This window comes from Bubalus bubalis, chromosome 17, assembly GCF_019923935.1.
Source record: "Bubalus bubalis isolate 160015118507 breed Murrah chromosome 17, NDDB_SH_1, whole genome shotgun sequence".
Taxonomy (NCBI): domain Eukaryota; kingdom Metazoa; phylum Chordata; class Mammalia; order Artiodactyla; family Bovidae; genus Bubalus; species Bubalus bubalis.
The window spans coordinates 59,173,601-59,188,736 of record NC_059173.1 but is presented as its reverse complement, the minus strand read 5'-3'; the positions used below and the strand labels follow the sequence as shown (position 1 = coordinate 59,188,736).

The following is a 15,136-nucleotide window of genomic DNA, read 5'->3' as shown; positions in this document are numbered from 1 at the left end:
TTTTGAATTAAATAATTGAATTGAAATAATAATTGAATTATTATTTAATTAAATTAATTAATAACTTTGTTATTTTGCTGCTGTCAGTGTCTAATAATTTTTCCCTTTTGGAAGAAAGAAATTCTGGCATGATAACTCTCTTAAGAAGTCTCGGCCCCTAATAAATGAATAGTGGTGGAGGAACTGAGGGGAAAAAAGTCTGAACTCTTGAAAGGGCCTAGACAAAAGGGAAAAGTTCAGGAACCTCCTGAGGGTGTTCACAGATCCCCATTATTTGAACTGTGAGTTCTCTGAGACAGGGGCTGTTTTATAGTAGTGGGGTATAGAGAGTGGCTCCACTGTCAGAACTGGAAGAGATTGCTTCTCAATCTGGAGAAATGTCTCTCCAGACTGGCTGAGAGGATTGAGAAGAGTCCCTGTAGCTCCTCAGACCCCTATCGTTGAGAATTGGGAAGACACTGGAAAGGCTGATTAGAGGGCTGAAAGCACCTAAAGTGCTTCAGTTTGGAATAGTCTCTTTTCCAGTGTTGTAACTCTTGGCAATAGTAGCAGAAACTAGGAGGGCTTTGGTTCTGTCTAGGAGCCTTCATTTGCTAGAATTGAGAATTAAGAATTTAGGCAGTCTTCCTTTGAGATGACTCATCTGAAATGCAAGAGAATTAGCTCACCAGATTAAATGTATCTGGAGTGAACATAGTTTTCCATTCTATCCTGGTCCTTTTTACTAGAAGGGCAAGAGTCAGCCCATTAATAAACAGAAGTAGAGGTGACCTGAGTGGGATCAACATTCAGATGGAAGGCCAGAATTTTCTTCAGAAACAATTAGAAGTTGATTATAATAATCATAAGGAGGTTCATCAGATTTTTGTATGCAAGTCTGAATTTTGTTCCAATCAACAGGCTTTGGAAAAGCCCTGGGAATGGCTCAATGAAGCTGTTTATCGGTTGCTTGAGGCTGGTCACATAATAAGTTGGCAGGATGGTCTCCCAGTTGTAATTCTAGAGACCTTTCAGGATTTTCCCAATTAGTGGTTTTCATCCAGTGCTGGCCCTGACCCTCACCAGTTATCTTTGAACTAGTTGATAGGAATCAGAGAAACTAGGTTGGTAAATTTTAATGACTGTATTAAATTCCTTAGCAAATATGTAAGAATCTTCAATTACTTTGGGATCATTTTTGGCTCGGGATCAGTTTGGCTTGCAGTTCAGTTTTGGTCTGGGAATTATAAGAAATTAAGGGTTTAATGTATATTATCATATGTGAAATAGATCACCAGTCCAGGTTCGATGCATGAGGCAGGGCGCTCAGGGCTGGTGCACTGGGATGACCCAGAGGCATGGGATGGGGAGGGAGGTAGGAGGGGGGTTCAGGATGGGGAACACATGTACACCCAGGGCTGATTCATGTCAATGTATGGCAAAACCCACCACAATATTGTAGTTGGCTTCCAATTAAAATACATTAAAAAAAAATAAAGAGAAGACATACTTCTTCCCTCCCCCCCCCCCAAAAAAAAAGAAATTAAGGGTTTAGCCTTTAGAGCCTTAGGAGGCTTAAAGAGGAACATTCTGACAAATTCTAAAGAAAAGGGAGTTGGCAGAGTTTAAGAGACAAGGGGAAGGTTGGCGAGAGAATTAGTATGGGGGAATTAAAGGAACAGAGGAGGTGTCGTCAGCACAGAAGAGAAAGAGGAAGATGGCACCAGAGGTGGAGTCTGGCCACAGGAGCTACGGGAGGGTGACAAGATGGTGCCTGAGGTGGCGCCTACGAGCAGCCAAGGAAGAAGAGCCTGAGGCTTCAGGAGCCATTTTATCTTTCTTTAATCATTTGTTTGCCTCAGTTCATCTTAAAATTTGATTTTGCAGAGAGACCATTTTAGACTCCTGATAATGTTGCGGAGCTTCAAAATACCAACCAAAATAAGCATTACACTCAGTTCTGGAAATTTTTGAGCTATTGTAGTCCGATTCAGCTCTAAGGAAATTAAGTTAGGAATCTCAAAAGTTCTCTGTAATGGCCATTGATATTTTTAATTGCCTTTGGTCAAGTTGGTCCATTTAGTTAGAAATGTGCCTGAGGAAGGACTTGGGCTTTCAAACATAAAATCATCTGGAGTCCTCCCAGGGGGCGGGCACACTCAAACTGTTTAGATCACTAGGATCTCATTTCTCTGAAGTTTTTCTCTGGAGTAAAAGAACAATTTCCAAACAGCTTACAGCACAGACAGCTCAATTCAAACAACTTGAAGGCTAATTTCAGCCAGTTTGAAGGAGACAGCTTGGTTTGGAGGAGGCAGGCCAGACTTTTTTTAGCCAGTTTCCAGAGGAGAGTCCCTTCCAAAGGAGTACGATGAAGAAAACTGGAACAGTTTCAGGGAAACAGCCCCTGTTCCCAAATAAATGGGCCAAAGGTATTTTCAGCCAGCTTTGGTTGAAACAGTCTGATCTCAAAATTAGAGTGACCTGCCAAATGAATACTTGTATACAAAACAAAGCCTTAACTGAACAGATGAAGCCTTAACCGAAGAGATGAAACCTTGAGATGGATCCCAAATAAAGCCTGGAGAGCTTCAAATGCTAAGAGGGCATGTGCCCAGAGTCAAGAGAAAGACTGACTTTCATACTCCAGGATCAGCGAGAAAGCAGTGAGTGGGTTCACTGTGGGTATTGCACCTGTTTGCTCACCAGTCCTGGACCTTTGGGGGCCTGGACTGGTCCCGATTCCCTGTGTGGGCCACTTCTAAATATTTGTTCTGAAATAAATATTCTGCCAGATATTTCTCCAGCAAAGATGGGTTTGCTTAGGATCAGAAGAGTATTGCAATTCAGGGTCTGCAACCACAGTAAACCATGCACAAGTTCCCACAATGAAGGGAAGTAGCACCCTTTTATAGGGAGGAAAAAGAAGTGGGGAGGGCTTTAATAAACAGAAAGCCCATGGCTTTTCACTGGCTGAGTCCTTGCCAGGAAAGGAGAGGCGTCTTTCTTCTTCATTTTGGTTCTGTTATGGTCACAGGGTGTCAGAACTCCCACTCTGGTCTCCCAACTCTATTTAATTGAGATTTCTGTTTATTAATTTTTTATGCTTCTAAGAATTGAAGTCTGGTTAAGAGGACAGGAGAATTTTGGTTAATTTAAATTACACAGTACTGACCATCCTGGGCTGGAAGAAGCACAAGCTGGAATCAAGATTGCCAGGAGAAATATCAATAAGATCAGATATGCAGATGACACCACGCTTATGGCAGAAAGTGAAGAGAAACTAAAAAGCCTCTTGATGAAAGTGAAAGAGGAGAGTGAAAAAGTTGACTTAAAGCCCAACATTCAGAAAACTAAGATCATGGCATCTGGTCCTATTACTTCATGGCAAATAGATGGGGAAGCAGTGTCAGACTTTATTTTTTTGGCCTCCAAAATCACTGCAGATGGTGACTGCAGCCGTGAAATTAAAAGATGCTTACTCCTTGGAAGGAAAGTTATGACCAACCTAGATAGCATATTCAAAAGCAGAGACATTACTTTGCCACCAAAGGTCCATCTAGTCAAGGCTATGGTTTTTCCAGTGGTCATGTATGGATGTGAGAGTTGGACTGTGAAGAATGTTGAGTGCCGAAGAATTGATACTTTTGAACTGTGGTGTTGGAGAAGACTCCTGAGAGTGCCTTGGACTGCAAGGAGATCCAACCAGTCCATTATAAAGGATATCAGCCCTGGAAGTTCTTTGGAAGGACTGATGCTAAAGCTGAAACTCCAGTAGTTTGGCCACCTCATGCGAAGAGTTGACTCATTAGAAAAGACTCTGATGCTGGGAGGGATTGGGGGCAGGAGGAAAAGGGGCCTCCAGAGGATGAGATGGCTGGATGGCATCACCAACTCGATGGACATGAGTTTGAGTAAACTCCGGGAATTGGTGATGGACAGGGAGGCCTGGTGTGCTGCGATTCATGGGGTTGCAAAGAGTCGGACACGACTGAGTGACTGAACTGAAGTGAACTGACCATCCTCTTTATCAAACTTGCTGGACAAATACATATAGTAGTTTTATATTTTGAATATATGGCTCTTTTTCATGAGAATTCATTGTCACTTGTGATTTTAGGATTTGGAGTGGATCAGTTACGAGATGACAATCTAGAAACTTACTGGCAATCAGATGGATCCCAGCCTCATTTAGTGAACATACAATTCAGGTAATACATTAAAAATTTTTTTCAATTTGTATAGGTTATAAGTGGACAAAGAAGTTGATTTTATTGACAGAAAATTTAAATATAGAAATTATAGTGAAGTACACTTAACTCTGCTCTTTATAAGCCTCAGAGATTACTTTTCTACTCAATTAGATTCTGTTTTAAGTTTACTCTGTCTTATCCTTTATTAATTCTTTTTTTTTCCATTTAATCAATACTTTTTGTTGAAGTGTAGTTGATTTACAACGTTGTGTTAATTTCTGCCATACAGCAAAGTAATTCACTTATATGTGTGTGTGTATATATATATGTACACGTTCTTTTTTTAGAATATTCTTTTCCATTATGATTTATCATAGGGTATTGAATGTATTAAGAGGTCTCTGTGCTATATATAGTAGGACCTTGTTGTTTTCTTTATGTATTCTTCATGGTATTTACACAGTTCCTTTTATGTAGACATTTGTCAGATATAGTTTTCAGTATGATTTATATCAGAAAAATACGCTTTGCTTACACCTTAATGAATTGCTTTAAGTATACCAGAACTGATGATGTTAAGTTCGTTAGCTATAAACTGTTCATGTAACTTCTCATATTTATACTTCCATTTGGAAGAAAACTTTATTCTACCTTATTACCTCTGAGGACACTTTCAGTTTTGAAATGTTTAATTTTGGTGTAAATGAAAAACAGCCGTATGTTTGTCAGTTGCTTTGAATTTATTGATAGATAGGAACCAGTCAACTTGCTTATCTTGCTCCATATACACCATCTCTTTTAACATTCTGTGTATAGTATTTTTAGTTTGTTTTCATTGTCCTAGAATACAGATCAACACATTTCTTATGAAAAAACCTGGTAGTAAATCTTTTAGGCCTTTTGTGCCGTCTGGTCTCTGTTGCAGCTACTCGTTAATGCCACTATAGTGTGAAAGCAGCTGAAGGCAGCGCATAATCACTGAATTCAGCTGTTCAGAGTACTCATTGTAACGTGAAGTGAAGTCGCTCAGTCGTGTCCTACTCTTGGCGACCCCGTGGACTGTAGCCTACCAGGCTTCTCTGTCCATGGGATTTTCCATGCAAGAGTACTGGAGTGGGTTGCCATTTCCTTCTCCAGGGGATCTTCCAGACCCAGGGATTGAAACCAGGTCTTCTGCATTGCAGGCAGACGCTTTACCATCTGAGCCAGCAGGTAAAGGTCCTTGTTTATTTTATACACAATAGTGTATGTATGTTAATCCCAAACTCCTAATTTATCTGTCTGCCCTCCCCTCCCACACTGCCCTGCTATTTTCTCTGGCAGCCATACGTTTGTTTTCTGTCAATACGTGGATTTGTTTTGTAAATGAGTTCATTTATATCATTTTGTTAGATTCTACTTGTGAGTGATATTTGATATTTGTCTGTCTGACTTACTTCACTTAATATAATAATCTCTAGGTTCATTCATGTTGCTGTGGATGGCATTATTTCGTGTATATTCCATTGTGCATATATACCATGTCTTCTTTATCCATTTGTCTTTGGACATTTAAGTTTCTTCCGTCTTTTGACTATTATAAATTGTGCTGCAGTGAACATTGGGGTGCCTCAGTCTTTTTGAATTATAGTTTTCTCCAGATACATGCCCATCATTGGGGTTCCTGGATCATATGGTAACTCAAGTTTTAGCTTTTTTGAGGAACCTTTATACTATTATTCTCTAGGGCTTCCCTGATAGCTCAGTTGGTAGAGAATCTGCCTGTAATGCAGGGAACCCTGGTTCAATTCCTGGGTTGGGAAGATCCCCTGGAGAAGGGATAGGCTACCCACTCCAGTATGGTAAAGAATCTACCTGCAGTGCGGGAGACCTGGGTTCAATCCCTGGGTTGGGAAGATCCCTTCTGGAGTGGAGAATTCCATGGACTATATAGCCCATAGGATTGCAAAGAGTCGGACACTACTGAGCAACTTTGACTTCCTTCCTCATATTATTCTCCATAGTGGCTGCACCAACTTACATTCCCACCAGACATGTAGGAGGGTTCCTTTTTCTCCACACACTCTCCAGCATTTATTATTTGTAGACTTTTTAATGATAGCCATTCCAACTGGTATGAGGTGATACCTCATTGTAGATTTGATTTCTCTAATAATTAGTGATATTGAGAATCTTTTCATGTGCCTGTTGGGCATCTGTATGTCTTCTTTGGAGAAATATCTGTTTAAGTATTCTGTTCATATTTTGATTGAGTTTTTTTTTTTAAATTAAGCCTTATGAACTGTTTGTGTATTTTGGAAATTAATCCCTTGTTGGTAGCATCATTTACAAATATTTTCTCCATCTGTAGGTTGTCTTTTCATTTTGTATATAGTTTCCTTTGCTATGAAAAAGCTTTTATTAGGTTTCTTTTGTATATTTTTTTTTATTTAGGCGACAGATCCAAAAATATATTGTGGCAATATATGTCACAGAGTGTTCTGCTTATGTTTTCCTCTAGGAATTTTACAGTATCTGGTCTTAAATTTAGGTCTTTGATCCATTTTGAATTTATTTTTGTGTGTTGTGTTAGAGAATGTTCTGATCTCATCCTTTTGCATATAGGTGTCCAGTTTTCCCAACACCATGTATGGAAGAGACCATCTTTTCTCCATTGTATATTCTTGCCTCCTTTGCTGCAGATTAATTGACCATAAGTGCATGGATTTAGAGCTTCCCAGGTAGTGCTAGTGATAAAAAACCCATCTGCCAATGCAGAAGATGCAAGAGATGCAGGTTCGATCCCTGGGTCAGAAAGATCCCATGGAGGAGGGCATGGCATCCCACTCCAGTATTCTTGCCTGGAGAATCCATGGACAGAGGAGCCTGGTGGGCTACAGTCCATAGGGTCGCAGAGTCGGACATGACTGAAGTGACTTAGCACACACACAGTCACACATTGATTCATTTCTGGGCTTTCTGTCCTGTTTCATTGATCTATATGTCTGTTTCTGTGCTGGTACTATACTGCTTTGATGACTGTAGCTTTATGGTAGTCTAAAGTCAAGGAGCGTGATTCCTCCAGCTCCATTCTTCTTTCTGAAGATTGTTTTGACTATTTGGCATCTTTGTTTCCATACAAGTTTTAAAAATATTTTGTTATAGTTCTTTGAAAAATGCTATTGGTAATTTGGTAGGGATAGGATTGAATCTGTAGATTGCCTTGGGTATTATGGCAATTTTAACAATAATGATTCTTCCAGTCCAGGAACGCAGTATATCTTTCCATCTATGTGTGTTGTCTTTAATTTTTTTCATCACCATCTTATGATGGTCAGTTTTTGGAGTACAGGTCTTTTGCCTCCTTTAGTCAGTTTAGTTCAGTCGCTCAGTCGTGTCCGACTCTGTGACCCCATGAATTGCAGCATGCCAGGCCTCCCTGTCCATCACCAACTCCTGGAGTTAACCCAAACTCACGTCCATCGAGTCAGTGATGCCATCCAACCATCTCATCCTCTGTTGTCCCCTTCTCCTCCTGCCCCCAGTCCTTCCCAGCCTCAAAGTCTTTTCCAGTGAGTCAACTCTTCGCATCACGTGGCCAAAATATTGGAGTTTCAGCTTCAACATCAGTCCTTCCAATGAATACCCAGGACTGATCTCTTTTAGGATGGACTGGTTGGATCTCCGTGCAGTCCAAGGGACTCTCAAGAGTCTTCTCCAACACCACAGTTCAAAAGCATTAATTCTTCAGCACTCAGCTTTCTTCACAGTCCAACTCTCACATCCATACATGACCACTGGAAAAACCATAGCCTTGACTAGACAGACCTTTGTTGGCAAAGCAATGTCTCTGATTTTTAATATGCTATCTAGGTTGGTCATAACTTTCCTTCCAAGGAGTAAACGTCTTTTAATTTCATGGCTGCAATCACCATCCCAAAAATAAAATCTGACACTGTTTCCACTGTTTCCCCATCTATTTCCCATGAAGTGATGGGACCAGATGCCATGATCTTAGTTTTCTGAATGTTGAGCTTTAAGCCAACTTTATCACTCTCCTCTTTTCACTTGCATCAAGAGGCTTTTTAGTTCCTGTTCACTTTCTGCCATAAGAGTGGTGTCATCTGCATATCTGAGGTTATTGATATTTCTCCTGGCAATCTTGATTCCAGCTTGTGCTTCCTCCAGCCCAGCGTTTCTCATGATGTACTCTGCATATAAGTTAAATAAGCAGGATTTACCTCCTTAGGTAGGTTTCTTTTTAGGTATTTTATTCTCGTTTGATGTGATGGTAAATGAGATTATTTCCTTAATTTCTCTTCTGATATTTCATTGCAGTATATGGAAATGCAACAGATTTCTGTCAATTAGTATCCAGCAACTTTACTGAACTCACTGATGAGCTGTAGTAGTTTTTTAGTAGTGTCTTTGGGATTTTCTAGGTACAGCATCATGTAATTTTGCAAACAGTAACAGTTTTACTTCTTTTCCAATTTGAATTCTTTTTATTTCTTTTTCTTCTCTTACTGCTGTGGCTAGGACTTCCAAAACTATGTTGAATAAAAGTGATGAGAGTGGGCATCCTTGTCTTGTTCCTGATCTTAGGGGAAATGCTTTCAGCTTTTTGCCATTGACTATGATGTTAGCTGTGGGTTTGTTGTATATGCCCTTTATTCTGTTAAGGTATGTTCCCTCTATGCCCACTTTCTGGAGTTTTATCATAACTGGATGTTGAATTTTATCAAAAACTTTACCTACATCTCTTAAGATGATGACATTGTTTTATTCTTCAGTTTGTTAATGTGTATTTCATTGATTAATTTGAGGATATTGAAATATCCTTGCATCTCTGTGATAAATCCCACTTGATTGTGGTGTATGATCCTTTTACTGTATTGTTGGTTTCAGATTGCTAATATTTTATTGAGAATTTTTGCACCTGTGTTCATCAGTGATATTGGCCTGTAATTTTCCTTTTTTGTGGTATCTTTGTCCAGTTTTGGTATCAGAGTGATGGTGTCCTCATAGAATGAGTTTAGAAGTATTTCTCCCTCTGCAATTTTTTGGAATAGTTTAAGAAAGATGTCTTAACTCTTCTCCAAATGAAGTTCATAGTTCCTGGCTTACCTCTGCAGCCCTCTGGTCCTAGACTTCTACTTGTTGGGAGTTTTTTTTTTTTTTTTTTTTTTTAATTTTATTTTTAAACTTTACAATATTGTATTAGCTCCGCCAAACATCAAAATGAATCCGCCACAGGTACACCCGTGCCCCCCATCCTGAACTCCCCTCCCTCCCCCCTGCCCACACCCTCCCCCTGGGTTGTCCCAGTGTACCAGCCCCAAGCATCCTGATTCAGTTTCAGTACTGGTAATTCATCTGCTCATATTTTCTGTTTCTTCTTGGTTCAGTCTTGGGAGGTTGTACTTTTCTAAAAATTTGTCCATTTCTTCCAGGTTTTCCCTTTTATTAGTTGCTCATAGTGGTCTCTTTCAATTCTTTATATTTTGTGCTGTTGGTTGTAACTTTTCCTTTTTCATTTCTGATTTTATTGATTTGGTCCCTTCCCCTTTTTTTCTTGATGAGTTTGGCTAAGGATTTATCAATTTTGTTTATCTTTTCAAAGAAACAGCTTTTAGTTTCATTGTTCTTTTCTGTTTGCTTTTTAGTCTACCTGCATGCTGAGTTGCTTCAGTCATGTCCAACTCTGTGACCCCATGGACTGTAGCCCACCAGACTCCTCTGTCCATGGGATTTTCCAGGCAAGAATGCTGAAGTGGGTTGCCATGCCCTTCTCCAGGGATCTCCTCCGATCCAGGGATCAAAACTGCATCTCTTAATGTCTTCAGCATTGGCAGGCAGGTTCACTAGGATTCATATAGAATTGCTATTATTTCTTGCTTAGATAGGCTTCCTTGGTGGCTCAGATGGTAAAGAATCTGCCTGCAACGCAGGAGACCTGGGTTTGATTCCTGGGATGGGAAGATCCCTGGAGGAGGGCATGGCAACCCACTCCAATATTCTTGCTTGGAGAATCCCTATGGACAGAGGTGCTTCGTGGGCTCAGTCCATGGAGTTGCAAAGAGTCGGCCATGACTGAACAACTAAGTACAGCACAGCACTTGCTTAGATATTTGATAAAATTAACCATTGAAGCTGTCTTTTCCCAGTGTTTTTTTATGTGAAGTTGTTTTTTTTTTTTAAACATGCAATTTATTATTTCTTTAATTTATTTTCTATGCCTGAATCAGCTTTCTTTTTTGCCATAGCACAGATTTTCTCTTCAGTTACCAGTTTATCTCCCATTTCATTGATACATTTCTCCCTCCAGAAAAATATAGTTTTTTATGCCTCAATTGTCAGCAGGTCTTAAAATTACTTTTTAGTGTAATTTTAATTTTATATTTGGGTATAGTTGATTTACAATGTTGTGTTTGTTTCAAGTGTACAGCTAGGTGATTAAGTTATATATATGTGTGTATATATATATACACACACATTGTTTTTCAGATTCTTTTCCCATATGGGTTCTTACAGAATATTGAGTAAAATAGTAGGTTCTTGTTGATGATCTGTTTTATTGAATCAGTTTTGATAAGTTGTTTTCAAAATTCATCTAATTTATTGGCCCAAAGTTGTTACCAATATTCCGTTATCGCAATAGTGTGATTTGTAAGAAAGATAATATACTTGGTTATTCAGATATCTCATATATACTTGGTCTTCATTCATACTTCCTGGCTCACAGCTCCCTAAACCCTTGGCATTTCCTGAATGATAAGAACAATGGGATGATATTTGACTTCTTGCTCTCAGGTTCTTGAAAACACTTAAGGGGACTTTTGGATTCCCCTCAAGGGTGGAGCTAGTTGTGGAGAGAATCAGCCGTGTGACGAGAAGGTTGGAACTTGTAGTCCCACCCCGTGATTTCCAGGAAAGGGAGACAGTATTTTCCAGTATGTTCACATTATTCTGGAGAAGGAAATGGCAACCCACTCCAATATTCTTGCCTGGAGAATCCCATGGACAGAGGAGCCTGGCGGGCTACAGTCCATGGGATCGCAAAGAATCAGACACGACTGAGCGACTGACACTTCACATTATTTCCCATTGCATATGCTGTTCTTTAGCTTTGCTACTTCCTAATCAAGAGATGGCATCTATGACTCCTTTCTTGAAACTAATCAGGCCTTTGTGGATTTCTTGTCTAACAGAATATGGAAGTTATAATACTTTTCTTTCTAAGACCTGGTCATAAAAGTCAGTTTCTTCCTTGTTCTCTGTCTGTTTAATAGATTCTTTCCCTTGGTACTCATTTACCATGCTGTGAGAAAACCTATATCAAATAGAGAAACTCATAAAAAAAAAATGAATCAAAACCCAAGTCCTCAGCTAAGCCCCCAGCTAACAAGTGGCACAGCTTGCCAGCTGTATGGGTGAGCCACCTAGAAGCTCATCCTTCAGCTCTCGAGTCAAGTAGTCACACCCGATGCTGTGTGGAGCCTTCCCTTCTGGGCCCTGTCCAAATTCCAAATTCATAAACAAAGAAAAAAATTATTTTTTTAATCACTAAGTTTTGAGATGGTCTATTATATACCTATAGATACCTATTTATGTTTTCTCTTTTTAAGTTACTATTTTTTAATTCCATCATTTCTGTCTTTTCTTTAGCTGCCTTAATTGACTGATTTTTCCTCATTCAGTTCAGTTTAGTTGCTCAGTCATGTCCGACTCTGTGACCCCATGAATCACAGCACGCCAGGCCTCCCTGTCCATCACCAGCTCCCGGAGTTTACTCAAACTCATGTCCATCGAGTCAGTGATGCCATCCAGCCATCTCATCCTCTGTTGTCCCCTTCTCCTCCTGCCCCCAATCCCTCCCGGCATCAGGGTCTTTTCCAGTGAGTCAACTCTTCACATGAGGTGGCCAAAGTATTGGAGTTTCAGCTTCAACATCAGTCCTTCCAATGAACACCCAGGACTGATCTCCTTTAGGATGGACTGGTTGGATCTCCTTGCAGTCCAAGGAACTCTCAAGAGTCTTCTCCAACACCACAGTTCAAAAGCATCAATTCTTTGGCACTCAGCTTTCTTCACAGTCCAACTCTCACATCCATACGTGACCACTGGATAAACCATAGCCTTGACTAGACGGACCTTTGTTGACAAAGTAATGTCTCTGCTTTTGATTATGCTATCTAGGTTGGTCATAACTTTCCTTCCAAGGAGTAAGCGTCTTTTAACTTCATGGCTGCAATCACCATCTGCAGTGATTTTGGAGCCCAAAAAAATAAAGTCTGACACTGTTTCCACTGTTTCCCCATCTATTTGCCATGAAGTGATGGGACCGGATGCCATGATCTTAGTTTTCTGAATGTTGAGCTTTAAGCCAACTTTTTCAGTCTCTTCTTTCACTTTCAACAAGAGGTTTTTTAGTTCCTGTTCACTTTCTACCATAAGAGTGGTTTTTCTGATTCTTCATAGTAATTTTTTATTAGATGCTGGATATAGTAAATTTTACCAAGGTGAGTGTTGGATTTTTTTTTTTTTTAAGAGGATTAGACTTTGGTCTGGCAGTCAGCTAAGTTACTCAGGAATAAAGCTGATGGGGTTTCCCTGGTGGCTCACTGGTAAAGAATCCACCTGCCAATGCAGGAGACATGGGTTTGATCCTGGGTCCAAAAAGGTACCACCTGCTATGCAGCACACTCTAGAGCCCGGGCCCCACACTGGTCAGCCGCCATAGCTCCTGAAGCCTGTGCACTCTGGAGCCTGTACTCTGCAAGAGAAGGCACTGCACTGAGAAGCCTGTGCACTCTAGAGCCTGTACTCTGCAAGAGAAGGTGCTGCACTGAGAAGCCTGTGCACTTTAGAGCCTGTACTCTGCAAGAGAAGGCGCTGCACTGAGAAGCCTGTGCACTCTGGAGCCTATACTCTGCAAGAGAAGGCACTGCACTGAGAAGCCTGTGCACTGTGATTAGAGAAAACCCCAAGCAGCAATCAAGACCCAGCAAAGCAAAAAAACCAAACCTAGTTTCTTTATTAAAAAACAAAGAATCAACTTGATCTGTTTTAGGCTTGACTTTAAGCCTCTTTATCGGGAACCTAGAGTACCTTTTGTAATGGGGTAGACAGTAAATATTTTAGGCCTGGCAAACTATATTAAGGTTCAATAATATTGAACCCTAAAATTAAACAGACTTACCCATCCAGTCATGAAAGTGCTAGACGGGTGGAGCCAGCCCCTATTAAATGTGTGATGTGAGGGTTCTAAGCGCATGTTTGCTTCCTGTCAAACTTTCTCAGAGGAAGGGGAGAGTAGTGGGTGAGGGGATAGAGAAAGGCTGGGAAGATTACTTATGTCATCAGAATAAAAGTATTACACTCTTTCTTCTCCCTTCTTACAGTACTTTATCCTAAGATGCCTGGCATATAGTAAGCATTCAGTTATGGTGATTATTATGATGATGATTTGAGCAATTTGAGTAGCTGTCACTGTCTCCTCATCTATGCATTTACCCTTCCCACATACATTGTCATTGGACAAACAGCATGATTTTGTATGCAATATTAGTTTTTAAATGTACCACGAGATAAAATTTGTAAATAAGTTTAAAAGGCTTTATGGAGTAATAGTTTTAAATTTTTGGTGAGGCACAGTTTGCTTTGCAAATCTAATAAAACTACATATATGGTATAACTATGAACTGGACAGGGAACAACAGACTGGTTCCAAATAAGGAAAAGGAGTACGTCAAGGCTGTATATTGTCACCCTGCTTATTTAACTTATATGCAGAGTACATCATGAGAAACGCTGGGCTGGAAGAAGCACAAGCTGGAATCAAGATTGCCAGGAGAAATATCAATAACCTCAGATATGCAGATGACACCACCCTTATGGCAGAAAGTGAACAGAAGCTAAAAAGCCTCTTGATGAAAGTGAAAGAGGAGAGTGAAAAAGTTGGCTTAAAGTTCAACATTCAGAAAACTAAGATCATGGCATCTGGTCCCATCACTTCATGGGAAATAGATGGGGAAACAGTGGCTGACTTTATTCTTTTGGGCTCCAAAATCACTGCAGATGGTGATTGCAGCCATGAAATTAAAAGACGTTTACTCCTTGGAAGGAAAGTTATGACCAAGCTAAACAGCATATTTAAAAGCAGAGACATGTCTTTGCCACCAAAGGTCCATCTAGTCAAGGCTATGGTTTTTCCAGTGGTCATGTATGGATGTGAGAGTTGGACTGTGAAGAAAGCTGAGCACCGAAGAATTGATGCTTTTGAACTGTGGTGTTGGAGAAGACTCTTGAGAGTTCCTTGGACTGCAAGGAGATCCAACCAGTCCATCCTAAAGGAGGTCAGTTCTGGGTGTTCTTTGGAAGGAATGATGCTAAAGCTGAAACTCCAGTAGTTTGGCCACCTCATGCGAAGAGTTGACTCATTGGAAAAGACTCTGATGCCGGGAGGGATTGGGGGCAGGAGGAGAAGGGGCCGTCAGAGGATGAGATGGCTGGATGGCATCACCGACTCTATGGACGTGAGTTTGAGTGAACTCCGGGAGTTGGTGATGGACAGGGAGGCCTGGTGTGCTGCAATTCGTGGGGTCGCTAAGAGCTGGACATGACTGAGTGACTGAACTGAACTGATACCTGTGATTTCTGGGGCTACCTAGACCTGGCTTACTGGTAGCTCAGTTGGTAAAGAATCTGCCTGCAGTGCAGGAGACCCAGGTTCCATCCCTGGGTGGGGAAGATGCCCTGAAAAGGAAATGGCAACCCACTCCAGTATTCTTGCCTGGGAAATCCCATGGACAGAGGAGCCTGGTGGGCTACAGTCCCTGGAGTTGTAAAGAGTCAGACATAACTGAGCCATTAAATCATAGACCCAAGGGTAAGAACCCATGATGTAGATCAAATTTAAAGAATTATGAACATCTACACACTACTGTTAAATGGTGTCAACAGCAATGTTGAATAAGCTAAAA

The 15,136-nt window shown here is 40.5% G+C and overlaps 1 protein-coding gene across 6 annotated transcripts in view; it reads left to right on the top strand.

Annotated features, from left to right (window-relative positions):
• Positions 1–15,136, top strand: part of ANAPC10 (anaphase promoting complex subunit 10) — an 86,064-nt gene that overhangs the window by 19,620 nt on the left and 51,308 nt on the right. For all 6 annotated transcript variants that reach the window (XM_006062132.4, XM_006062129.4, XM_025268116.3 and 3 more), the window contains one exon: positions 4,100–4,190. In XM_006062132.4, the coding sequence (XP_006062194.4) occupies positions 4,100–4,190 (91 nt within the window). Of the gene's footprint in view, positions 1–4,099; positions 4,191–15,136 lie in introns of those variants that run through there.